The sequence below is a fragment of the Lipophrys pholis genome (assembly GCF_963383615.2).
Source record: "Lipophrys pholis genome assembly, chromosome: 5".
In the NCBI taxonomy this organism is placed as follows: domain Eukaryota; kingdom Metazoa; phylum Chordata; class Actinopteri; order Blenniiformes; family Blenniidae; genus Lipophrys; species Lipophrys pholis.
Genome location: NC_137628.1, coordinates 28,481,750 through 28,507,048, shown reverse-complemented (window position 1 = coordinate 28,507,048; position 25,299 = coordinate 28,481,750). Strand labels below are relative to the sequence as shown.

The 25,299-nt window shown below is 44.5% G+C and overlaps 1 protein-coding gene across 4 annotated transcripts; it reads right to left on the bottom strand.

The window, feature by feature from the left end:
- Positions 1-615: 615 nt before the first annotated feature.
- LOC308109878 (uncharacterized protein) lies at positions 616-24,515 on the bottom strand. 4 transcript variants are annotated; one of them, XM_080463703.1, is made up of 17 exons: positions 23,849-24,515; positions 21,758-21,874; positions 20,279-20,377; positions 18,772-18,882; positions 17,386-17,489; positions 14,329-14,956; positions 12,883-12,953; positions 12,373-12,502; positions 9,684-9,820; positions 8,919-9,029; positions 8,432-8,575; positions 7,266-7,316; positions 7,090-7,132; positions 5,308-6,822; positions 5,032-5,239; positions 4,145-4,213; positions 616-3,006 (listed from the first exon to the last, which is right to left on the bottom strand). In XM_080463703.1, exons 1-17 carry the CDS (start codon positions 24,152-24,154, stop codon positions 2,960-2,962), a joined length of 3,891 nt encoding a protein of 1,296 aa, XP_080319829.1. In that variant the 5' UTR covers positions 24,155-24,515; the 3' UTR covers positions 616-2,959. The 4 variants fall into 4 exon arrangements, with proteins under 4 accessions (XP_080319829.1, XP_080319830.1, XP_080319831.1 ...); XM_080463704.1 differs by having other exon boundaries at positions 9,684-9,790; XM_080463705.1 differs by lacking the exon at positions 4,145-4,213.
- Between the last annotated feature and the right edge of the window lie 784 nt (positions 24,516-25,299).

The following is a 25,299-nucleotide window of genomic DNA, read 5'->3' as shown; positions in this document are numbered from 1 at the left end:
TGATTTTATATTTGTAATAAAAGACGCATTCTTTTGATTTGAACCCCCCGAACTTTTCGGATTTTAATGTGTGGATCAGAATGAAAAGCTGCAATGAGCCAAGAGAGCCTCTAAATATTGATTTAGAGGCTCTTTTTAGTTATTCCTGTTAGTTCACATTAGTCTTTACATTTTTCCTAAATTTGTTATAATTACAAAAAACGACCAAACTTCTGCTTCAGATGGTAAATAGTGTGTGTCAAGGGGACATGATTAAAAAGTTATACTTCTTCCTTCCCCTTTTCGAACATGCTACACACGTATTGTGTGTTAAGTGATATTACTCTGTCTTTTTTAATTTTTCTACACCGTTTATGATCAAAAATTAAACAAAATTTAAAAAGAAAACTTCCAACAGGAGCAAAATATAAATATTGTCATGCTGATCGATTTGCTTCTATATTTAACATAGAAGATAAATCATTAAATGCCCCATGTTGAATATAGAAAAGAAAAGGCTGAAAAAAAGTAACGAGTAAAAAAAAAGAAGGTAAAAGGTCACTGATATTAAAAAGAAAAAGGCGTGTTGCCGTCCCGAGTCGGTCGGAGAGAAAATAAAGGAGTCTTTGTGAAAACCACCTGTTTTGTTTAATTCTCATAACAGACACACAAAAAGAATCTACAAAAGACCAAATTAATTAACCAGATAACCACAAAATGTTTTTTTTTTTCTTTTTAATCCTCCCATCCCTAAAGAAAGAACAATATATTAGATGTCACCCACTGCTCCAGTCACATGACTTCATGGGGGGGGGGGGGTGTTAGACCGGCGGCACCCCATCAAGAGGAGCTACAAGGAGGAAAACAATCTTTGGCGTCGTTCTCGGTGCGGCCGGTCCGACGGAGGGAGAGCAGAGCGATGGACAGACTCAGGAAGAACAGAACGGTTGGTTAATGGAGGTATTCGGCTCTGAGGGAAGAAGAGTTGTGCTCGTGTTCAGACGCGACGGCCGGGAGGAAAAACTTCAGCCGCCAAAATTCTTCCCGCCAAAATGTTCCCGCCAACGCACACAACAGTTTCGAGTTTGTTTGGTTTTTTATGTTTTTTTTTAAAAAGTGCACCTTTATCACAAAATCTTTTTTCTTTAAACTTGCGTCTTTCAAAAAAGAGGACATTAATTTAATTGAATATATCCTCAAAGGATTATAACGCCAACATTCAAATCATTCCATCGAGGCAAGTTAGCGTCGCCGCTAACTGGATCAACTTTGTTCATGAATCGATCAGTTAAAACGAGCCCAGTAGATTTTTGTGTTTTTTTTTTATTATTTACATTTCGTACGAAGAAAAAAGGGAAATTCTGCACAAATGTTTATAATTTATTGACCAACAGGAGCCAGAAATCTACTTTCAAAACCTGGAGTTAAAATATGAAACTATAAAACTTCTTCAAGTTAAAGATCTTGATATATTTATCAATAATATATTTAGGAATAAACTACATTGTTACTCTGAGATTTATTTAACACTCAGACAGACTTTTCTTTTCAGTTCTGTAAAAAAAAAAAAAAAAAAGTTAAATAAATTTTTTTTTTTTTTTAGTTCATAAAAGAATTGGACTTTCACAGTACGGATACTAAATATTTACTTTCTTTTCACACTATTCGAGTCTCGCTTTTCAACTTAATTTAAGATAAAAACAAAAAGTTTATCTGATAAAATAAAAAAAAAGACTATCAGGTACATAAATTTCCCCTTCGTGTAATAAAATACTTGTTTATCAGGTTCCAGAGTCTGTATTGTTTTTTTTTGTTTTTTTTTTAAATATGTGAAATGTTGACTGGAGATTCGGCTTAAAGTTTATTTGCGTCGCCCTGCGGCTGAAGTCGACTCGGCCTCGTGTCTGAACACGACGTCAAGGAAACTCGATCGACGCGGAATCGTGCGGAAAACGCAGACAAAGTGGAGAAGAGGTTGAAAAAGCCAAGCGACAAACTTCCACTTTTTGCATTGAGCATCTTTTTTTTTTTTTTTTTTTACAGTCCTGCATAGATCTTATTCATAACTTTTTTTCAAATACAAACTAAGGCGTTTAGTTTTATTTCTGTCATATTAAAAATGGTTCGAGTCGGTAAGCAGATAAATAATTAAAAAAAACTTAACTCTGAAAAAAAAAAAAAATATTTCAAGTAGGCTACAATCTTATAGCTCCTCCCCTTTCTCACGGCGATTCCTCCACAAAACTATCAGTTCAAGTCTTTTTTTTTTTTTCTTTTTTTTTCCATTTCCAGAAAAGGTCCAGTGTGATTAAACGGCACCAAAAACACCCGGAGCGGCGCCACTCGTCCGCCGGCTCGCCGCTGACGGAGGGAAAACGTCCTGGACCAGTCGTACAAACAGTATATTGTGTCTTTTATGTACACGCACACACACACACACACACACACATTCAGTTCAACCTCTCTCTCTCTCTCTCTCACACACACGTTTTGTCCCTGTGTAAATTACAAATAATTTATCAATATTAATTTAAGCTACTACTTAACAGTCATTTGTGGGAGCAGAGGTGACCAACGATAAACTTCTACAGACGATTTCCCCGGCGGGAGACGAAAGACAGAAAAACAAATAAAAACTCAGTTTTTCTTTTTCTCTCGCGCCACACGAGCTTAAACACAAATTATTAATCTGCGTTAGCTCACGCCCCTCGCCCCTCCCCCCTCCCCCTTCACTCGTTCCACAGTGATCAAGGTCGGTCATGTAAACATGTTGACACAAATAAAAACAAACAGAAGAGAAGTTCTCATCATTCGCTCCGTCTTGTTCTCGTACCCGGTTCATTAGAAAATACACTTAAATTAATTTGTCATTGCCACTCCTTTAGGTCCGTGTCGGGAGGGGCCGTGAAGCCCCGCCCCCTCTGCAGTCAAAGTGAAGAATCCTATTGGTGGAGGCGGAGACTCCGGAGACTCCTATTGGTCAGTGGGTTTTCCTCTTCATGTCTCCACTCTGGCTTTGGTTCGCATCTGTGAGGAGACGAAGAACAACAACGTCAACATCATCATCATCTTCATCTTCATCTCTTCCTGTGTGAGAAGCAGCAGCTGAAAATAGTACAGCATAGTAATCTCTTAAAGAGACAGGTACACAGAATTAAAAGGAAAAGTGAAAATTTTAAGTAAAATTAATATTTCACCGTCTTGTTTTCAAAACATTTCAGTCGATCGTCAGAAGATTTTTCTAATATAAGCTTGAATGTTTTTGGGGATTTAATCTTACAAACGAGTGCTGGTTTTTTCTATTTTGTAGTGCCGTGGCCTGGAAGTGCGAAACACTACCAAGTAGAGAAAACAGTAACGAGTAGTGAATACACTACCACATACAGAATACACTACCAAGTAGAGAAAACACTAGCAAATACAAAAAACACGTCCAATCAGTGACGACCCTGCTGTCAGTAGGTACCTAACCTCTCCGTAGTGTTTTCTGAAGTTTGTAGTGTTTTTTCAGATTTGGTAGTGTTTTTCTCTATTTTGTAGCGTTTTCTGGATCTAGAGGTTTTTTTTAGATTTGGTAGTGTTTTCTGAAGTTTGCAGTGTTTTGCACTTCCAGGCCATTGTGCAGCGCAGGTATCAGAAACAAGTATTATAGAAAACTTTAGTGAATTCTATTAAAAGCCATTTATCAGAACTGTAGGTGAATCAGTTCGATTTAAAGATGTTGACGAGGTTGTTGGGCTGCTGCTTCTCCTGCTCCCCGGAGGCTCCAGCTGATCAGACGGTTGTTAGAGTCTGAATCTGTGATTTCAGTGGAGCAGCTGCAGCTGGTTGGAGAAACTCACAGCTTCTTTTTTTTTCTCTTCATAATTCATGCAGCTGAATCTCGGTTTCACATGTTAATCAGAGCAGCTGCTCCCAAATCAAAGAACCGTCTGCGGCTCGCAGGAGGAAACTGAACCTCGTTTCTTCGTCGCGTCAAAATCACAAACATCTAAAAAAGAAAGTGAATCTCCCAAAGATGAGGAACAGACGACGGGTCAAACCGGCGGCATGCCGGGCGCCGCCGATACTGAAGCAAGCACAACGTTAGAGAGGAAGAGGAGTCTGGGCGAGGGCGACGAACAGATGGAGGAAGAGGAGGAGGAGGAGGAGGAATGCAGATTACCTGAGAAAGCAAGCTGCAAGTGAGGAGGTAGGGCAGCCTGCGACCCTGACTGGAGACTCTTATACAGATCTGAGGAGAGATGGAGGACGGAGGGCAGATGAAAGTAACGCAACAACAACCAGGATGTGGAAAACATGGCGGCGGAGGAGGCGGGGTTAAAGCAACGTGGACGTCAGAGACGGACACAAAAAGACAGACAGGTTAGTTTGAAACAGGCGGAGAGGAGAGCAGCAGTTTAGTATAAATGACGATACCGTCAGGTTTAGAGAACTTCACACAGAAACAAACACTGAATTCTCATAAATATTCATTTCAATCTGCAGCAGGAGGGTCAGACTCAACGTAATAAACTAATGACGACTCAAAACGTCGGCGCAGTTTTAATTCATGAATCTTTTATGAAAAGTCAGAAGTGCGATATGGAATCCTCTGTACAGGATTGTTTCTCTCTCTCTTGGAGGCAGAAGTAGTTTGAGCGGCCTTAAACGGGTTTTTAAAACTCGACCCGGTCGTGGTTTTCTTCACCGTCCCGAGTCGCAGTCGCCACGTTTACACTCTGAATATCACGTTACTCCCACGTGGAAATAACGACGGTTTTCATGGTGGGGTACCGTGCCTGAAGGTGTAAACAGACAGACCGGACCAAGATGGCGTGCTCGGCTGCTCAGGCACCAGAGGTCAAAGGTCAGGCATGTTAAAAGTTAAAGAGCCCAAACTGAAGACGGTTCATGATTCTCTTGAAGCTTCATTAGCAGCACTTGGCTAATTAAATGCGACGTCGTTCCTTTGAACAATAACAAAGAGTGACTCTTTCTGAGAATATCTAGAGATGAATAATCAGATTAAAAGATGATTGTGGAACGTTACACCAACGTCTTCACGCTCACCCATTAGGTCGCTTTGTGCTAGCGGGTATCCTGAGTTGGAGCTGGGGGCGGAGCCCATGCCGGCGGCCCCCGGGGCTCCGGTGGGGCTGAAGTTGAGCAGCGAGGGGAACTGGAAGGGCAGCGAGACGGGAACCAGGCCTCCCAGCATCCCGAAGCCCAGGGGCAGAGTGGAGGGGTTCCCCAGGAGGGAGGAGCCTGCCGTCGATACCTGCACACAAGACACTCCGTCACATCCCGTCACGCCGCCGGAGGCTCGGCGTCGCTCGGCCCACAAACCTGTGAGAGGTGTGATGTTGTCGAGGACGTGGCCAAAGTCCCTGAAGCCACCCAACCGTTTCCTGCCTTAGAGCCCTGGCTGGCCCCGCCCACCACCCGCTGCCTCTGCCCGTGATTGGTCAAGGCCGAGGGGGAGGACGACGGAGTTTTGTCGGGGTGGCTGCAGATCGCCGACACGACCGCCTTGTTGTTAGAGTTGATGATGATGCTACTGTTGCTCGTGGTCGACTGAGGCTTCTGGGCGCCGGCGAAGCTGTAGCTGCTCGCCGCCTGCTTCGCCTGGCCGCCGCCCGACACGCTGTAGGAGGGCCGGAACGTTTTGGGGGTTTTCAGGGAGTACTGGTGCTGCTGCGGTTGGCTAGAGATCAACTGGTGGGGCAGCGGGTGCGAGGGCGAGGATGACGGAGAGGGGGATGAAGAGGAGGAGGGAGGCGGCGTGGGCGCCGGAGGCCGAGGGGTGAGTTTGATGATGGGGGAGGAGTTGCTGCTGTGGGAGGACTTGGTGAGCGTGGCCTGCATGGGGGTGATGAAGTTGGGCTGATGGTAGTGGTGCGTGTGGGATTTAACTTGCGAGGTGTGGGAGGTGGGGGACGGCGAGGAGGTGGCGGGGGAGGGCGGGCAGAAGGACTGCAGGCCGTGGTGGGAGGTAGTATTGGAGCGGGGCAACACGGCGGGGGAGGGGCAAGGGGTGACGGTAGTGTTGGTGGCGCTGCCGTTGCTGCTGGGCTTTCCGCTGCTCTTAGTGAGTCCCGTGGCGGCGCCCATCGTTCCCAGAATCCCCACTGGGCTGGCGAAGCCTTTCTGATGTGGGGGCAGCAGAGGAGACGCTGTGGGGGGAGGCCGCTGCTTTGGGGGCGAAGGGGAAGGGTGCGGGGGCATCTTGCCGATCACAGAGCCCGGCCTGTGATTGGGCGACACCATGGTAACATGTCTCTGAGGCTGGGTTTGGCTCATGGCGCCCGACGCCTTGACGGGGCCGTAGTGGCCGTCTGCAGTCCTGGAGGCCAGCGTCAGAGCCGCCGCCTGCACACGAGCCATGGAGGAGGCGACCCGAGCCACGGAGAAGGAGGTAGAAGAGGAGGTCGGTAGCGTTGTGGTGGTTGTTGGCAAATTCCCGGAAGACACGGCTGCCGGCGGCGCGGCGTCCGGCTTCAACAGGGAGTGCTGCTGCGCGGCAGAACTGGACGACAGCTGAGAGGCTGACGGGTAGTGGGGGGTGACGGGGGGAGGAGACGAGGTGGGCATCTGCAGGGGCGGGGGCGACAGGGGGCTGTCGGAGGGGCACAGGCCCTTGGTTGCATTGCTGAGGAAGGCCAGGGCGTGAGAGATGGAGTCCAGCGAGGGCGCCGTCAGATCCTCGTCCAGAGAATCCGACAGACAGATGGGCTCCAAGGCGGAGGAGGAGGAGGAGGGGGGAGGCGGGCGGCCGGAGGCCAGGGCCGACGCAGTGGTGGGCAGAGAGGAGGACGAGGTGGTGGTCATGGCGAGCGGCGGTTTGTGGATCCAAAGACCCTCCTGAAGGTCAACAAGCACAAAATCACAACGTTTACTGACCAGGTTCATTCAATCAGGAGCTTCATCAGGTATTAACACTGTTGATCGTTACTCTACAGAATCCAAACAGAAGAAGAAAAAAAAAACGCTCGAGATTGAGGCAACCTAATAAAAAAAAAAAAGTTAAATTGTGAAAAGAAACTGATTCAATCAAACATGAAGTTCACACACATTATCCAGTGATGCTCACAATATGAGCCGATGACAGAAGCTGCAGCCGTCACTCACCTTGGCTTTGGCCTTGGGTCCAGGCACCATTCTCCTCTTGACTCTGAATGAACAAAAAGAAAAAAAAATTGAGAAATGTCAACAAGAGGTTTTTATATTTTCAGAGTCAAGAGGAAGCGTCGAGCCGTTCATATCCTCTCATATAAAGTAAAAGTAAAATGAAGTGAAAAACTCACAAGTTTGCAGTGAGGTGATTGTGAACGACGAGACTCTCCTTGAACAGGATCCTGAGAAATACAAAGGTAAAGAACACCGACAGAAGAAGATGAAGAACTGGGTCAGAGTCGGGTTCAGCCGATAGTAAAACATGAGGACTGAAGACCTTCGAGACTCAAACAAACAAACAAACAAACATGCAGGTTTTAACTCGGTGGATTTATTTTTACTTCCTGTGTTGTTTTTCTGGCTACATGATGCAGCGGTGGACACAGATCAGTGTGATCTCGTCGTCTGTAAAGAGTCAAGTTACAGCACGGAACGATCCAATTACCATTTTCTGGATTTGATTATTTCCTCTCGTGTAAATGGAGGATTTGATTCTTCAAATTATTGTGAATGAGCGCCGTCGCTTTCGGATCATCCTTCATACTAAGCGGCTCCACCGTCTCCACCTTTTTTTTTTTTTATTAAGACGAACAAACACCCGTATCCTTTAAGGAATTTGTTGAAACACAACGACCCCAAGAGAGAATCTTCAGGATGTTTCAGTACCGATGTCAGTGTGAAACAATCGTCTGCTCCACAATGATAAAACATGTTGACGTCATACCGACTGAAAATCACACATATTTCAGTTACTTGCTTAAGGTGAATAAATGTTTTTACTAAATGCCTGTAAAGGAATAACCAACTCAGATTCCATTGTCCAAATATTTGTGTTATTTGTTAAAAAGCATCCTATTGTTGTTGTTGTTGTAATATTTCCCATTTTGATTGCTCATTTTTTGTAATTAATTTAAAGAATGCATTGTGCAACCCTTATTTTCATATCATACCGTGTAAAACACGCCATGTTCTGCTATTCATTTTATTTTATTTAAAAAAAAAAAAGAAAAAAAAAGGATCACTTCTAATGTCGGTATTCTCAGATGAAAGTGTTGTACTTGCTAAGTGGTTTTTTTAAAAGCATCCTAAATTTGACTTAATAAACAGCTGCAGCACGTAATAATAAACAATAATAATCATACATTTTATTTGTAACACATTTTACATTTAAACAGTCTCAAGGTGCTGCAGGAAAATGTTTAAGAGATTTAACCCGTTTCACTATAGGGTGTTGTGCAAGTTAAGACTGTGGTACACACATACACACCGACACACACAGACACACACAGACACACACCTGGTCTGCATCCAGCCCTTGGGCCACAGTGGTTTGACCTCGTTCTCGAAGAAGGCCTTGAGGTAGTCCTCCACAGACAGAGAGCACTGGTTCTCCATCTCGTAGCAGCTGAGCTTCACTCGCACCAGACTGCACAGCAGGTTCCTGCACAAACACACATCAGCCACAACCGACATCAGTGAGGCTGCAGATGGAGAGCACATGATGATGATGATGATGATGGACACGGTTAATCTTCAGGCTGTCGCCAGTGACGTTTCAGTGCAAAGCTGTGGAGACAAAGACTCTCCTGTTGTTTCATTTTCATTCAGACGATTTCCACACTAATGAAGTTTTGATCAGCACGGCGGCGCCGAGCCTGGAACCTCAGGGAAGGTCAAACACCAGAGAAGGCCGGCGGCGTGGAGGACGACGGGAGCGGGGAAGAACCAATCAGGACACGCCACACTAAACCTGCAGCCTCAGCAGGACGCTCCGGGGTCATTACCTGAGCTTGTCATCCCAGACAAACTTCTTCCTCGGGCCCATCACTCGCTTCCCGGGTTTCTCCTCGTCCTCCTCCTCCGAGCCGTTCTTCTCGCCCTCCTCCGACTGCTGCCTGCGGGAAACACGGCAGACGCATCACAACGTCAGGGAGAGCAGAAAGGCTGCCTCGGCAAGGTGCAAAACCTTTCATCATACACATATCTGCAGGCTCTTCGTGAAAAACGTGCGCAGAGCAAATGAAAGGCTTTTTGTGGGTCTGTGAGGAGCGTTCAGCAGCTCCTGTTCAGTCTGTTGAGGGGCAGCGACAACACCAGCGAGACGTTTTGGTAAAATGAGGCCGACGGTCTGTTTCACTGCAGAGCAACCGAGAACTTAAGATAAAAACAATGTGATAAAAGAAATATTTTGTTTTTAAGATGGCAAACCTTGAAGAAAGCAGCAGGTTTGTTTTGTTTTTTTTAATCCCGTAATCACAGTAATGTTGAAGTCTATAAATAAATAATAATAGAATAATAACGTTTATAGTTTGTTTTAAGTGTGGGCTCGAAATTAGCTGAATATTTTTTGTAATACTCTCCTTTAAAGTAACTTTTTGCAAATCTTGATTCCTCGTGTACTCCATACCTTCAATACATGTTTACTGTATTCTATTCAAATTGATTTATTTGTTCTTTCTTTACTAACTCGATTCCTTCCTCCGCCAACAATGTGACAGAGTTTCCTACCGTAACTTTTTCAATGCTCTCTGGTCTTCTCAAACACTTACTTTGCGACCTTGGCCATGCACTCCATGTTGTATTTTGCGATCTGCTCCGGCATCATGCTGCACACCGCCAGCTTCAGCTTCAACAGCGGCGTCCGCAGCCGGTCGTCCTGAAAGAGAGAGAGACAGGCGGAGATGGACTGAGTGGTAGAGGAGAAAGAAGAAAAAAAAAATAAAAACAGACGGGAGGAGGGAGGGGAGTGGAAAAGGATGGAAACAGAGCAACAGGGAGACAAAAAAGAAAAAGTGCAATCAGATTAAAAAGAAATAAAAAGGGTAACATAGGATAAAAAGAGAAAAAGCACTGAAAGCAGAAGACAGAAGAGGAGTATTTTGATTTATCGTGTCAACAGCACTGCTTTAATGGTGCGTGACGGGAGACATTAGGAAGGCTGTTTCAGCCCCGGCTGCTCTCGTCTGCCCACACTGAGATCTCTGCACATTAACAAGCGAAGCAGCACCGACGGCTGCGGATCACAAGCTGCGTCAAAATCCCAGAGCGACGTGGAGCGACAAGGAGATCAGTCTTGAGGGCGATAATGGCCATTGTCAGATAGAGAAGTGACCCCGTGCATGCGATAGGATTTATTAGTGGCTTATTTTGATATTGTGTATATGAAAGGAAAGACCAAATAATACACTGAAGCAGTGGCTTATGACATGTAACAAGTAATATTTATATTAAATATCTACATTAGAACATTCTTATTAGCAAAAGGTAAAGTTTCATATTGGGGTCAGAATTCTATAGTTTTTCCATTTTAGGAAAGTGACCAGCGGGTTACTTTTCCATGGGGTCAGAATTCTATACGACACTGGTTCAGAAATATATCCTCACATCAGAGTCTTAACGAGACACTTGAGAGAAAATTGACTTTTCACTAACAAGAAAAATCTTTTCTTGATGCTTTGACTTAAAAAAAAATATAAAAAATAGACTTGGAATTAAAATCTTCAGTATGATGGGAGGAGAAACAACTGGTCGGAGAATAACAAAACAATATTATACTCTATTAATGGAGGGCAGGGGGTGAGCAGTTACAGAGGTCAGAAATGAAGCTGCTGTGGAAAAGACTGAAAACTTTCCTCAAAAGTTAAAACACTCCTTTAGGGTCTGTTGACTGTGTTTTGCTTGGCCCTTGTGTCTGAACCTGTGAAAAGCAGCATTGAGCTGCACACATGGAGTATTCCAGCTTATATTGAAGTACTTGTAATCAGATTTCTCAAAACCAAAATATGGCTAAAGTGCAGTTTGGTTCAATATTATAAAGTTTTGATGATGCGGCTGCATGAATGAGTTCAGAGACGTGTGGAGAGACTGAGCTGAAATATCTGATCTCTGTCAAGTTTTATTTTTAGCCCCACAATATTTCCCCGAGACGATAAATCAAACTCGTATTTGATTTTTTTCGTAATCAAAATGTGTTTTAAGTGACAGATTATAACTTTATTAGGTTGTTGTTAGACTTAATTATATGAACAAAGACCCCGTCTCCAATCTGAGGCTCCGATCTTAAGGCTCAATTCCGATCGTTGTTATTGAGTTTCTATTTAAACGTGACCTCCATCAGTCTTCAGAGTCAAAAGTCGGATGAAACTGGGAGACGATCATTAGGACTGAGGTCACTTTGAAAAATGTCAGATGAGCATCTGACCACATATGAAAGTGACCCGGTTTGGATTTCATAAGAATTAAGATTTGTGCTGATCAGACTGAGGCCGTTTACACGAGCTTAAGAATCAAACAGCTGACAGTAATCAGATTATTGATTATCATTAATGAATTATCCCTCATTTACTCAAACGTCCTCGTCTTGTGGGACACGATGACGCTTTCGGTCTTTTCACTTTATTTAATGGAACATTTGTGTCGTCTTCACTCTTTCACGGTTGCCCACTTGGCTTGTTGTTTGTTCACTCGCATATCATTACATCACCTGTATTTTCAGTTTTTTTCCTTTAACACAAATAAATGTAAAATAATGAAAATAATTATATCAGCAGGTACGATGAACAAAGACATCAGAGTATCAGGGAGAAATAAAGTTGTGCAACCTGGATATTTATAGATACATTATACAGTTGGTCACTTGAATAATCTGATAAATCCAAAAATTGGAAAGAGGCTGATTTTCAGTGTAAAGCTCACTGTGTAAATTAAAACAATTTAATAAAACCAGATTTGTGCCACTTTTGGTTGCAGTGTGAACATAACAGCAGCGCTGACAAAGAAAGGATAATCATGGATTAAAAATGAGACCACAGCTAATAATAAATAAAGTCTGGGTTTTTCTTAGATCTGCAGTGATTTGTCTGAATTATAAAATCTAAATTCCACTGATTATGATGATTCAGTGATTTATGATTCAGTTGGACGTCAGAGGTGGACGTCCCACTGGGGTGTACGTCTCTCTGGGCGGGTGTGATATGGGAGTTTCTGCTGCCGTTTTGACACCTTAACACATTTTACAAGATCCCAGATGTCAAAATAAAACCCTAATTTCTCCACAGCATTGTTGTGGAGTTATTAAAGTTCACAGTAAACATTGTGCTCTTTGGTTTGGACAAAGGAAACGCCACCACTGATGTGGCCACGCAGCAATCGGGCGGCCGTCTGCTGCAGAAAGCTCCTTCAAATCAAGGTAATGCGAGGCGGATTGGCCGGCTCCTCCACAGAAAGGCCCTCACTCACCTGGATGTTCAGGCTGAGCTTCTTCAAGCGCTTGAGCAGCGCCTCTTTGTTGCACGGCACAAACGCCTCCATGTGGGCATAGATCTCCGAGCGCACCTCGGGAGGCTGCTCCTGGACCTGCAGCTCGATACTGAGAGAGAGAGAGAGAGACAGAGAGAGACAGAGAGAGAGAGGATTGTGAGGAAAAAAAAAGATGAGGCAGAATAAAAGAGAGCGATGGGAGATTGAAGGAGTGCGAGGAGGAGGAGGAGAACAAAGGCAAGTGGCAGAGGAATGAGAGCAGGGTGAATGGAAATGAGAAGCATGTCATTACCGCAGACAATGAGAGACAGAGAGAAAACAAAACACTTAAAGACAGCAGAAGAGGTGGCGGGGGAAATCTGGTGAAAATGAGCGAGGAAGGCTGGAGCAGGGGGGGTTGGGGGGGGGGGGGGGGGGGGGGGGTGGAGGAGGAGGAGGAGAGCGAGCTGGGATTTGGGATGACGGTGATTTAAAAGCTGTCCTACTCACTCCAGGAGAATGTTATTCATGTCTAGGGTGAAAAATTTCTTCCTCCCCTCCTGATCAAACTGCCGCGAGGCCTGTGGGGAGAAAAGGTTGAGTCAGCTTGCAGCACAAACGGTAAAAATACATAAACACATCCGGGAGGCTGAAAGCTGAAAGCTGAAAGCTGAAAGCTGAAGCCCTCCTCAACCTGCCCGACACAGAAATCCACCTGAATCTACCTTAGAAATCACAAGACTCACAGCTTTCGTGCTTAAAATGAGGTTCAAGCTGCCGTCACTGTGGTGCAGGTCGATGAGAGACGAGTTCCACTGCCACTAATAACAGCAGCATTTTTTTTTATTTTATTTTTTTTAAAGAAGGAGTCAAATTTTTAACAAGCTGTGGAACTCATTTACAGGACAGGGCGTACGCACGACCAGGCCGAGTCCGCTGGAGCGTTTAATCATGAATTATTGGGTTGATCATTCACTCAGTTAATCAGGTAGTTGTTTGTCTCGGAGGTAAAATTGTGTCTCACATTCTGACATGCCGCCTAAAATTTATTTTTTTTTACAATCCAACCAGGTATTTATGATAATTTTCACATTTAAACAGGCTGAAATAACACATTTTAAAACATTATTGTTGTTTTAAAAAAACAACAAAAAACTTGTTAAATTTCTCTCCCTTGATATACTGAATTATTGATTTTTCTTACATTTTTAAATGATCAGTCGCAAAAAAACAAAAAATGATAGTTTCTTCCATGTGTTTGTTTTGATTGATAAAGAAACATCAACAAAACCATCAATCCTTTGTCTACTTTTTTATCATTATTTGAGACATGAGGTCCAACATTAACTGCTGCTTATATTGCTCATTATTTATTAATAAACAAATAAAACCTTAGCTCCATGCACACGTTCACACGTCCAGATTGTTTGAGCCTAAAGAAAAACTAAAAACTGTTGTTTGATATGGGCTGAATAAACTCAACTATTCTCGGTTAAATTAAAGAAAATATCTGTAGTTTTTGCTGATGTTTCCCGAATGTTATCTTTGGAAGCAATAAAAGAATATTCCAGCTATTCTTTCTTCCTTCCTTTCCGTCCTCCTCCTCCTCCTCCCTTCACCTCTCCATCCTCCTCCTGAATTGCCTTCTTAACTCTTTAGGTTTTTACCAACATCTAAAAAAAGATCTGCGGCTCAGCGATATAAAAGCAGCGAGAGCCCAGGAGCTTCTTCAAACGCTGGTGCCAGCCCCGCTGCTTCAGTTACATAAAGACCCCGAGGGTCCGGCTTTGAGCCGCCATTCTCCGCCGTTTGAGAGGAGGCTATTCTCGCCGGACTGAACGGCAACAATAAACATTCTGTGCCACTTCCTCGGCCCGGCGCCATTTGTGTTCGACTCCGGTGAAGAGGCTTTTCAGGTAATTGCAGCCACCCACTGACAGACCACAGCTGACTCACCGCCCGCAGGTCCTCGACACGTTTAATAAGAGGAGCGGGCAGTCCGGCGGGTAGCGGAGGCGGCGAGAACAGGCCGCTGGATGACCCCAGGCCACGCCCCTGGCTGCTGCTGCTGCTGCCACCGCCGCCGCCTCCTCCTGCTGCTGCTCCACCGCCGCCTCCTCCTGCTCCTCCGGGTTTAAGAGAAGGAACACCGACTCCCAGAATGCCGTTCTCTCTGGCCGCCACCATGGCGTGCTGCTGGTCGGAGTCCAACACGTTGAAGTCCAGGTCGCCGAGGAGATCCTGCAGCTCCTTCTCATTGGCAGAGCCCAGCAGTGACATCACGGCGGGGTCCGACGTGAGGTCTGCCAGCGAGAAGTCGCTCACGGCGGCGTTGCCTTGCGGGTGGGCGGAGTTGGAGGGCAGCAGGTGGTTGGTGGAGTTGGTGGAGTTGGTGGAGTTGTCGGAGCGAGGCTTGTTGGTCACGCCTCCCACCAGGCCGGGTTGAGCCACGCTGGGGGTTTGCTTCTTTATCTCCTGCTTTTCCCGGGTGAAACGTCGGAGCATGGCCGCCAGGTACAGAGAGTCCTTCATCAGCTTCTTCCTCTTCTTCTTCTCTGGCCGGTGGAGGTTCAGACCCGTCACTCTGGTGGGGGAAAAAACATACAAGAGTTTTCTTTCAGCAAAATACTGATAACATTCATACAGCAGCTCAGACCACATCAACATTCTCAAGTCAAACTGACCAGCACACCAACAATTAATTCTGTTTATTTTTCCACCACTACCAGCTTTCAGTCTCCCACTACTACACATTAGACGATATGTACATGGGTTTCTGATTATCTACCTGCAGGACTCGCTAAAGCAAAAACAGAAACTTTGTGAAGTATCTACAGCATCGAGCTAACTTAAAAACATTCTTTATTAATCTTATAATCCTCAACGTCCCCTTGTCATGATTCACAGTTTACTGAAATCCTTATTCATCTTGTACTGATCATCATCTATTCTCCAGATTTGTAACCTTAAAATACTCAACGCAAGTGTGTGTGTGGTGCTCCGAGTTCCTGCCAGCGTCAAACCTAATAAAGCCGCATGGATGGATTTATGGAAGACTTTATGAATGGATGAAAAAAACCTGTGTGTGAAATGAGCCTTTCAGCACTCAGCCCTCTTCTGATTGGCCAGCTTCTTCATCAAAAGGACTGAGACTTCCAACATAAGAGTATCAAGTGCTGTAATTTCACACCAGCATCACCACCTTGCTTCCTGCTGTACCAGAAGCAGATAAACCATACTTTTTTTTTTTTTTTTTTTACACAAGCTCCTGTAAACCTGCTAAAAATGTGTGTGTGCATGCTATAAAATACAAAACGCCGTCAGCGATCCCGCTGCACAGTCACTCAGGACAAGATAACATTAATTATGAAAATTAAAACACCCACTCTTACAACACAAACCAACCTGTCTCTCTAATATCAAGTCTTCAGTGAATAAAACACGACGTAATACAGATTGACTGGTGCCACTTGTGAGTTTTTTTAAACGCCCCTTTGCCTTTTTCTCAGCTATTAAATAAAGACTATTAATAATTCTTAAACTGACTTGTAAAAGGCCTCATTCGTGCACGCTGGAGGACTTTTTCAGCTTAATGAATGAAGATGCTATTTAATGGTTTTAACCATAACTCCTAAATCGCTTCATATCTAGAAAAATTTTAAAAACCTAAAAGCAGACAAGTAGAGATTTACTACCACAGTGTGACCGTCGAAACACAGACACAAATTACCAGCGTGTAAAACATTTGTATCATGAGCTACTTGATTAAAGTACCAATAACAACACACAAATATTTAATAATGGCCAGATATGGAAAGTTTAAGACATGTTGGAAAAAGGCTCATTGCACTTCCTGTCGTTGTGATAGTAAAAAGGATTTAAGAGATTTCAGGCATCATACTTAAATAATAATTACTTGCCGATAATGTGAAACAAAAAACTAATTAAGAGCTCTATTGGAGTCTTTAAAATGACAGTTAATCGCTGCAATGAAATTAAAATATGAAGATAAAGTCTAAGATAAGCTTGAAATCAGACTGATTCTCGTTTCCTTATGGAAACTTTATAGATCCTAAAAAAACAGTGACGTAATTTTCACTTTTTAACCGAGACGTCACACCGTGCTGACAAAGAACTCAGCAATGTGGAGCAAGTGTTGAACTGCCAGGGTTCAGTGGATTAACCTGCAGCCTTCTCTCAGAGATATCACACACACACACACACACACACACACACACACACACACACACACACACACACACACACACACACACACACACACACACACACACACACACACACACACACACACACACACACACACACACACACACACACACACACACACACACACACACACACACACACACACACACACACACACACACACACACACACACACACACACACACACACACACACACACACACACACTTTCAGAATGGCACAATGGTAATAGCTGCTGCTATTTTTAGAGGCTGTTTTCAGGATGGCAGCGTGCTCGAGTATTCAGCATATCTGAGCACAGATAATAGGAGCATTTTCTAGAAGGTGGCTGGCTTGTCGCTGCGGCTAAGAGCCCGTCTCAGTCAGCATCCCCCGCCTCATGATGGATGTATGAGAGGGTCCGCACAAAGGCGGAGGAGTGTAATGTCACACGGGGTGGGGGTGGGGGGTGGGAGGGGGAGCTGTGCAAAGGGTGGACAAATGCATCATCACATATTCACAGCAGCCCACAAATCCTCATGCGACCAAAAGGTTAACTTTGAAAATACAGTGGAGGGGAAATACTGCCAGCGGCATTTTAAACGGACACGCTTTCAGAAGCTTTGACTTGATATAAGAGAGATTCTTTTTTCCTCCTCCCAGATGCATGCGAAGCCATGTCCTCCCAGCAGATATTTTAGCTGGCTCAGCCACTCCTGGGGGTTTTTATTGAGCTTTTCCATCGATATAAACCGCGGGGGCCAAGCTGCAAACACAACACACCAACGTCACAGACATGACACTCACCCTTGTTTGGGGACCTTGTTCTTCTTCGTGTTCTTCTCCTCCAGACTGTTCACCTCCTTCTTTTTCCTCTTCTTCATCACCTGCTCCTTGTCAGCATTCAGTTTCTGAAAGCAGGATAATATTTCAGTCACTTGTCTGTTAAAAGCACCTAGAAATGACTGTGTTGTATGTGGCGCTATGAATATAAAGTTGAATGGAATCAAGTTAAAAGATCGACATTACAGCGTACATGAAAATGTGAGTGTCTGTGCAGCCGCATGACAAGTAAATATGCAATTTGAAATAATTCAGTCAAGTATTGCATTAACAATATGATTTTTGATACAAACAACCACTAGGTGATGCTAATGTATCTCTGGTTTGTAATTTATTCTTCTTAGTAACGATGCTATTTTTAATTGTCTGTAGTTTTTTACATCTGTGGTTAACACGTTGCCATGGAGAACAATAACGTACAGCCCGTTCAGTAAAATCTGACAAACTAGGCTCACTACTGCCACCCAATGGACAACAATGACATGACGTGACATTCATCTCACGTTCTGCACCGTCGAATAAAACTTATGGAATTATAAACTTGTAATTTTTAGTCTGTCATGTGATTTATTTTCTAAATAATCCTTTGGAAATTTTGTGATTGTTTTATGATTAATATTAAAATAGTTACAACCGTTATAAACGTCTTCAGTAGAAAAGTTGACCGCAAAAGGCAATAAATTATCCCCTCAGACGAAATTCAAAAAAATATTAGGAACATAAATACTTATTTCAGCAGTTTCGAGCTTCTTTGACATCTGATTATAAACATTGTCCCTCATAAAACCAATGTGCACTTGCCTGAAACTTTCCTATCTGATGAAGCTGATGGGAGACCTTGATTAAATGCGTTTATCTATTTTTCGACCTCTCCAGGCATTCAAGTGACTGACGTTACGAGTCTCTCCTTTGTCTGTCCTGCAGGACCTCAGACACTGGAGGTGGACGTTTGTTACGTCAACTTATTTGTTGCTCTCCGTCTTATAATTAGCCCTCTTATGATCCCCTAACTCCCCATCCTGGACGCCAGAAAAGAGCCACCTCCTTCTGCTGATGTTTCTTCCCCTTTACAGTCATGAGATGACCATGTTGCAAATGGTTATACATAAATAAAACTGGACTCAATAGAGTCAAAATAGTGCAAAAATAGTTAAAAATCATGATATTGTATCTCTCTAAATGGTTATTTGTTGGGGAACAAAAGGATAATAGATTTAAAGTGCATGATGAGATATTCTCAACTATTAATCGGACATAAAAACGAAATCGTTGGGTCGTGAATTCACAAGAACCTGAAAACACAAAATATTTGCCTCCTGTTGAGTTATGTTTGCGTTAAGGTCATCTCACCTTGTCCTCGTCTCCCTCGGAGTCAGAGGCCGCTCTGAACTGCAGCGTGCCTGTGTTGATGTAAAATCCCCCCAGCTTTGTGGTCAGAGAGGCCGGCACCAGCTCATCATACTGAGAAACATAACAAAGGAAGACAGTGTGAGGTGAAAGATCACAGGACTCTGGGAAACAATAACTGCGCTTACAAAACAAAATGCTAATGTTTTTGAAGCATTTCTGAGTAGCCCATAATGTGTTTTGTGATCGTTTCACAAAGCAGATGTCGCGCTTCTGCTGGTCAGTGAAAACGAGCGTCTCATCGAGCGCCAAAATAAAGAAGTTGCTAAAAATTTTTTAAATAAAACTCACTCGCTTTCAGGCCAGAGATGAGAATACTTGCCCATCATATCAGCCCCCCCCCCCCCCCCCAAAAAAATTTTTTTTTTTTTTAAAAACGTGACTCAAATAGCTGCAGCCTGTTTGTGAGTGGAGAGAGGACCTCTATCAAAACACGGAGACAAATATCTAATGGCACAGAATCAATACAAAGAGTAGGATTCTGGCTATTATTGGCCCCGCTTACATGACAACGTTTCACGTGACAACACCTAATCCGTTTAAAAAAAAAAAAAAAAAGAGTGAGTTCACACTGCAGCAGCGGACACAGAGACAAAAATGTAGTTAGTATGCCAGGCCACGGGAGGGCGCTGTTGCTTGATTTTGCAAAGAAACAACACAGACATGTGCAGAGAACAATACGCTAATAAACGTGAAGAAAATGGAGAGAACCCGACATCCGCATGGACTGATGACGCATCGGATGCTATCAGGGGAGAGTCTCAACTATTAAACTACTGATATGGACGATAAAACTAGAATACGGACCCACTACGGTCGGCCATGTTTGTTTACAAGTGAATGAGCAGGAGGGAGGGGGACAGATATGCGCATGAGCAGTAAGAGTGCTCATAGCCTTCATCAGTCTCTGCAGGAGGGAATAATGACTAAGAGGATCTTCCCACCTTGGGAGCCGGATTAAAAACTTTGCCGATACAGTGTCCCAGTGTGTAAACGGGGCCATAGTCAGACACGATGAGAAATCTCCTGAATACTGAGCAACAAACAGGCAGACAAACACAGCCACATATTCCCGTGTGGACACGAGGAGCGTCGACATCTTCATGAGTCATGAGGACATTTTTAGACCTCAGTCTCAGGTTGGACGTAATGAGGGACAACTGTCTATCTTTAGAAGTGCCACTGAAGGCTCTGTTTTGGATACAACAAGGCAGGAAATATATATTCAGCCAGGACAAGATCATGTCGACGGTAACGCAGCAAAATGTGGGGTACTGTGGGTCAGAAGTGTGACGAGCAGACCCCCCCCCCCCCCCCAAAAGAAAATGAGATGACAATAATAAAGCAAAGAGAGCAATGTGAAGCTCCCTTATAAAGAAACACATAAGATGCCTCGTTAATCCAAAGACCTGACAACCAGGAAAGAACATGTCGAGTATGAAGTACTCACTGCTTCCGAGTTGTCTATAAAAGGGTCGGTCTCATCGTAGCCAAACCCGATATCGATCAAATCCTGCATCCTGTCTTTCCTCTTCTTTCCAGTGTTTCCCTGTTAAAATATTCCAAATATTCACAAGCAAACACTCGTCAGTCCAGAGAGGAATGATTACCAGGCAGGGGGGTCAACTTCATTTTGGTTGTTGGGCCACATCCACCTCTCGTGATTAATAAACTCTGTGTGATCCTGAGAGAACCAAGAAGAAATAGGAGCCACTAATTGTTTTCTTTGTAGTTGTTAAACTTTGCAAGGTCATCTTCTGGGCTAAGGTCCTCCGTCAGGCAGATTTTGGCCCTTTGGCCTTGTGGTTGACACCCCTGCTGTAGAGCGCAAACAAACTCAACAATTGAGGAAATGATCCTCCAAACATTTTAGTTTTTTTTTTTTTTTCACATTTGCTTCTAGAAATCCGTGGCTTCCCAACGTGGGACAAGATTCCCCCTCGAGGCCTTGAGGGGTTTTATTTACTCTGAGGATGTCAAAATTAGATCTGCACACAATTTAGAATGGAGCGCAGACCGGGGAAGCTGCCCAATGCTATGAAATGAAAACTACTTCTACCGTTACGTCCTAACATTTTGAGTTCCTGCTGGATGACTGAACCGGTCAAGCCACACGGCGGCCTCATAGCGAAACGGCCCCGGGTTCAAGTCCAGGTCGGGCTGAGGGGCTTTTCTATGTGAAGTCTGCCTGTGTGTAATCTTCCTTCCCCCACAGTCAGCTGGAATCAGCGCCGCTGCCCAGAGACCATGAGTTGATATATAAAGCAGTATTTAAGATGTATTTATGGACCGAGCTCCTCACCCCGTTACAAAGGGTGAAGCCTGCCACCCCGCAGAGAAAGCTCATTACAGCCACTTACGTCTGGGCATCATTCTTCCAGTCATGGCTGAAGGATGCGAGGACAGAGAGCAAATGGGGAAAATGTGCTCTGCATATTTAATCATCAGGTCCATAGCGAGTTAAAACTTCTCCCTTCTTCTGCCGCTTTTATCAGATTTTTGATCCCAACAAAAGTTTGACAAGAGCTGCTGCCTCCTGTTGTCAAACTTTTTGAAGGAAACTTTGTGATTCAAAGTGCATAAATTCTATTAATGACACTATAACTCTTTTTAAAATGGGAAAAAAAAAACTGCTTTAAAAAAAAAAAAAAGAGGTAGTAAGAACTTATTGCAAATACAAGGATTCATGTGCAAGTCGACTTTAAAAAAAAAAAAAAAAAAAACATATTTGAGAATATTTAGAAAACGTGTCACCATTTTATTGTTTGTCCCCCTGAATACATGTTTGTTTTCCCACTGGAACGCGTCCTTCTCATGTCTGTTCGTCTTGTTATCGCAGTTATGAAACTCTGCCGGTACCAGCCTCAGGACGAAAGCTACCATGGACATTACATTTCTTTAAAAGAAAAAGAAAAGAGTAATAACTCACATATTTATTCTCAAACTTTTTTGCCAGGGCTTCAACCTGCAGACGCTCTCGCTCCTCCTCATTGAAGGGGTTGCTGGGAGTGTGAGCTGAAGTCAAACTTGGAAGATTATTCTTTGCCTGGAGAGAATATTGAAGATTAAAAACTGTGAGCAGAGGCGATCGGATGTCAGAAGAGGAGTTAAACAACTGCTGTGCTCCTCTTGGAACTCTGCCAGCTCCTGTGCACAACTCTCCGAGAAATAAACGTGAACACAGAACCACCAGAACAGAAGTGGACCGACCGGGGGAATGATGTCATGAAGCCAAAACACATAAAAACGGGGTGATAACAAAACCTCCCTCGGGACATAAATAGGAAATATTTCTCAGATGTTATCGAGGCTTTTTAAGCTAATGTGCCAGCAGTTTGTGGTCATTTCCTGATGTTCAGTTAAGAGACTCATTATGGTCATTTTGCATTTCTGTGATGAATTCTTTTTTTTTTTTTTTTTTGGAGTCGTTCTGTGTCAAAATGTTTTGGTTATAATTGATCAACAGTTAAGAGTCATTTCTTTTTACTTTGTGGTCGTTTTGTCTTCAGGTTGAGTAACATGACATTGGTTCATATCTGATGTAACTAAACTATATTTTGTTCTGTCCGTCTCTTCCTGTGATCGTTTTCAGTGATTTGGATTCTTTAATGTGTTTTTAGGACAGTTATGAATATCTTTGCAGTCAATTTGTATCCACACCCGATTCTCTTATTGGTGAAGATCATGATCGTTTTGTGATTATTTGGTCCCTGCATTAGGTTGCTGCCTGTTTGCTGTGGTTCTTTATGGCTTTAATGTTAAGTGCCGTGTCTTTTAAATAGTTTTGTATGTCTGTTTGGTCATTTGGCAAGCTGCATTCACCTCTGTGGTCATTCAATATGTGCATATGGTTCTTTTTAATCTCTTATAATACATTTGTATCCAACTGAGGTGTTCTTGTTCATTTAAAGGTGCATCTGTGTCTGTATCTGTGCTTTTTATGTACATATTGCATCTCTGTGTGATTACTTGCAGTCCATCGTCAATTCTGAATAGTTTTGCCTCTTTCCATGGTTATTTTAGAGGACATGGTGGTTGTTCACGACATATCCTTTTAATCTTTTTAAGGTCAGAGTAGGTCACTGTGGTCATTTTGTATTATTTTATACGTCTTTGGGGTAAGTTTGTATGCTTCGTTGTAGCATTCAGTTGTTTTATGGCCTTTTTGTGATCATTTGCGCGCCATTTCCATCTAACCTGTAGCAACCAGGAGTTCTAATCATCTTCTGCCACTGTGGACAAAATAACTATAATAACAACAAATTATGTCACAAAGCCACATTATGAGCTTTGCATGCAGCTGGGATGACTGGAAAAAGAAGATAAATCAGGAATAGTTGCAAATAAATAAGTTTAAAAACTTTTTTTTTAAATAAATTTCACATGGTATAAAACAATAAGAGCAGATCTGTGTTGGGGGGTGCAGGGAGGAGAAATGAGGGGAGTGTGTGTGTGTGTGTGTGTGTGTGTGTGTGTGTGTGTGTGTGTGTGTGTGTGTGTGTGTGTGTGTGTGTGTGTGTGTGTGTGTGTGTGTGTGTGTGTGTGTGTGTGTGTGTGTGAGATGCTCCCATGCTACATCCTGGTACTTCCATCATCTGTCTATCACCCGCAGCCAGAGGGCCGCGTGCATGTGGCAGTTCCACGAGCTCTCGCGGCTGAGTGACCCGGCTGTTGCTGGGCAAGTCAAGGGGACACAGGTAGCTGCACGAGCCCAGCTTCATCTCCCCTAAAAAGAGGAGGTGTGTGTGTGTGTGTGTGTGTGTGTGTGTGTGTGTGTGTGTGTGTGTGTGTGTGTGTGTGTGTGTGTGTGTGTGTGTGTGTGTGTGTGTGAAGTTGCAAAGTGTCTTTGTGTGGACTCGTCCAGTCCCAGGTCCTCGGTGAGGACACGGTCCGCTTCCCCCTCTCCTTACTCAGCAATGACAACTCCACACAAGCACTTCCCGGAGCCGTAAATCAACTCCGGCTCCGGTCCCGGCCGGCCTGCTCGTGTTCCGGGAGTTAGACGGGGGTCGGTCCTTACCTGCAGGTTCTGGGTCAGTTCCCTGTAGTTGAACTCCGCGGAGGAGCGGTCGTCGGGCTCGGACAGGGGCAGGACGAGCCGCACGGTCGCCCTCCTCCCGGTGGAAGCCTTGTCCCTGTCGCCGGGCTTGCCGAGGCGACCGTTGCTGGCAGCGGCAGCCCCTGCCCCGGTCACTGCCTCGACCTCCCCGGCTCCGTCGAAGTTGAAGTCGGCCTCGTCCTCCAGCCGGCGTTTCCTGGACTCCGCGGCCGCCCCGCCGGCGAAGGCCGAGAGGGTGACAAACTGCACTTTCCTCGGCTCGGCCATTTGGGTGAGCCGCCGCTGCCTGCCTGCCTGCCTGCACCTCGCTCCGGACAGACGGCGAGGAGAAGAGCTACTTCGCGAAACTACTCCAAATTGGTGGACCGAGGACGGCTCCGCGGAGCTCCGACGGCGGCTCGGTGGCTACACGGACGTTAGCGCCTCCTCCGCGGCATACGGATCGAACTCCAGAGGACGCGACGGGCGGGGAAAAGTTGTTTTTTCTGCAGCTACTCGCATCCTCGATTTGCTATGGGACTGAGACATCCACAGGAGCCATCTTGGGTTTCGGGAGTAAATAAAATATCAGAAGAGAGGGTCGCTGCGCCTGCGCGCGGGCACGGAGCGGAAGCGCGGTGCCGCACGGGGGGTCACCGCGGCCAATCACCGCCTGCCCCGACCCGAAACCCGCCTCTGTCACAACAGGCGATAATAACAACACCGACAGCCGCCACTATAATGACCTTTATAAAGTGTGCGGCTGAAGGACGGGCTGCGGGGGGACGCAGAGCCGCACCGGGGGGTCCGCAGCCCCGGCATTGTCTGCTTCCTCTCCACTGCCCCTCATCCTCTATTCAGCAAGGGGGAGAAACGAAAACGCTGAATTGTGCATTTTTTTTCTCAAACATCAAATCCTGAGCGGAAGAGGGCAACCCAGTTCACTGGCGGCTCCGACGCGGCTTATTTAGGAGGCGGACCACCTGTTGATACGAGCCGCAATTAACGAAGTGGACGTGGGCCAATTTCTTAATTTCACCCTGAAAGGAGGCAGAAAGTGTGTGAGGTTCAACATGCCTGCGGAAATGCATGAATGAATGATTTATTTCGGTTACAGTGCAAAAGTTGAGTTTCCTGCATTCATTTAAAGTTCACGCACACGTGCAAGGCTTATTTTTGCCTAAAACATATAAAGAGGAAATAAAGAAAGTCGTTTCCCGTCTGATTTGATTGAATCAGCTCACAAACTTTTGAAAGTAGAGTTTGCAGTGTTTAAACAAGATCAGGGACTCGATAAAGCGCAGACCGTCGACTTCAACTGATCTCAGTGATCTGAGAGGCTGCAAGGATTTCTGGGAGACTATTAGTGCTTCTATTACGAGAACATTTCAAAGGAGATTTATTTTGATGAGACGAAATGGATATTTTTTCAT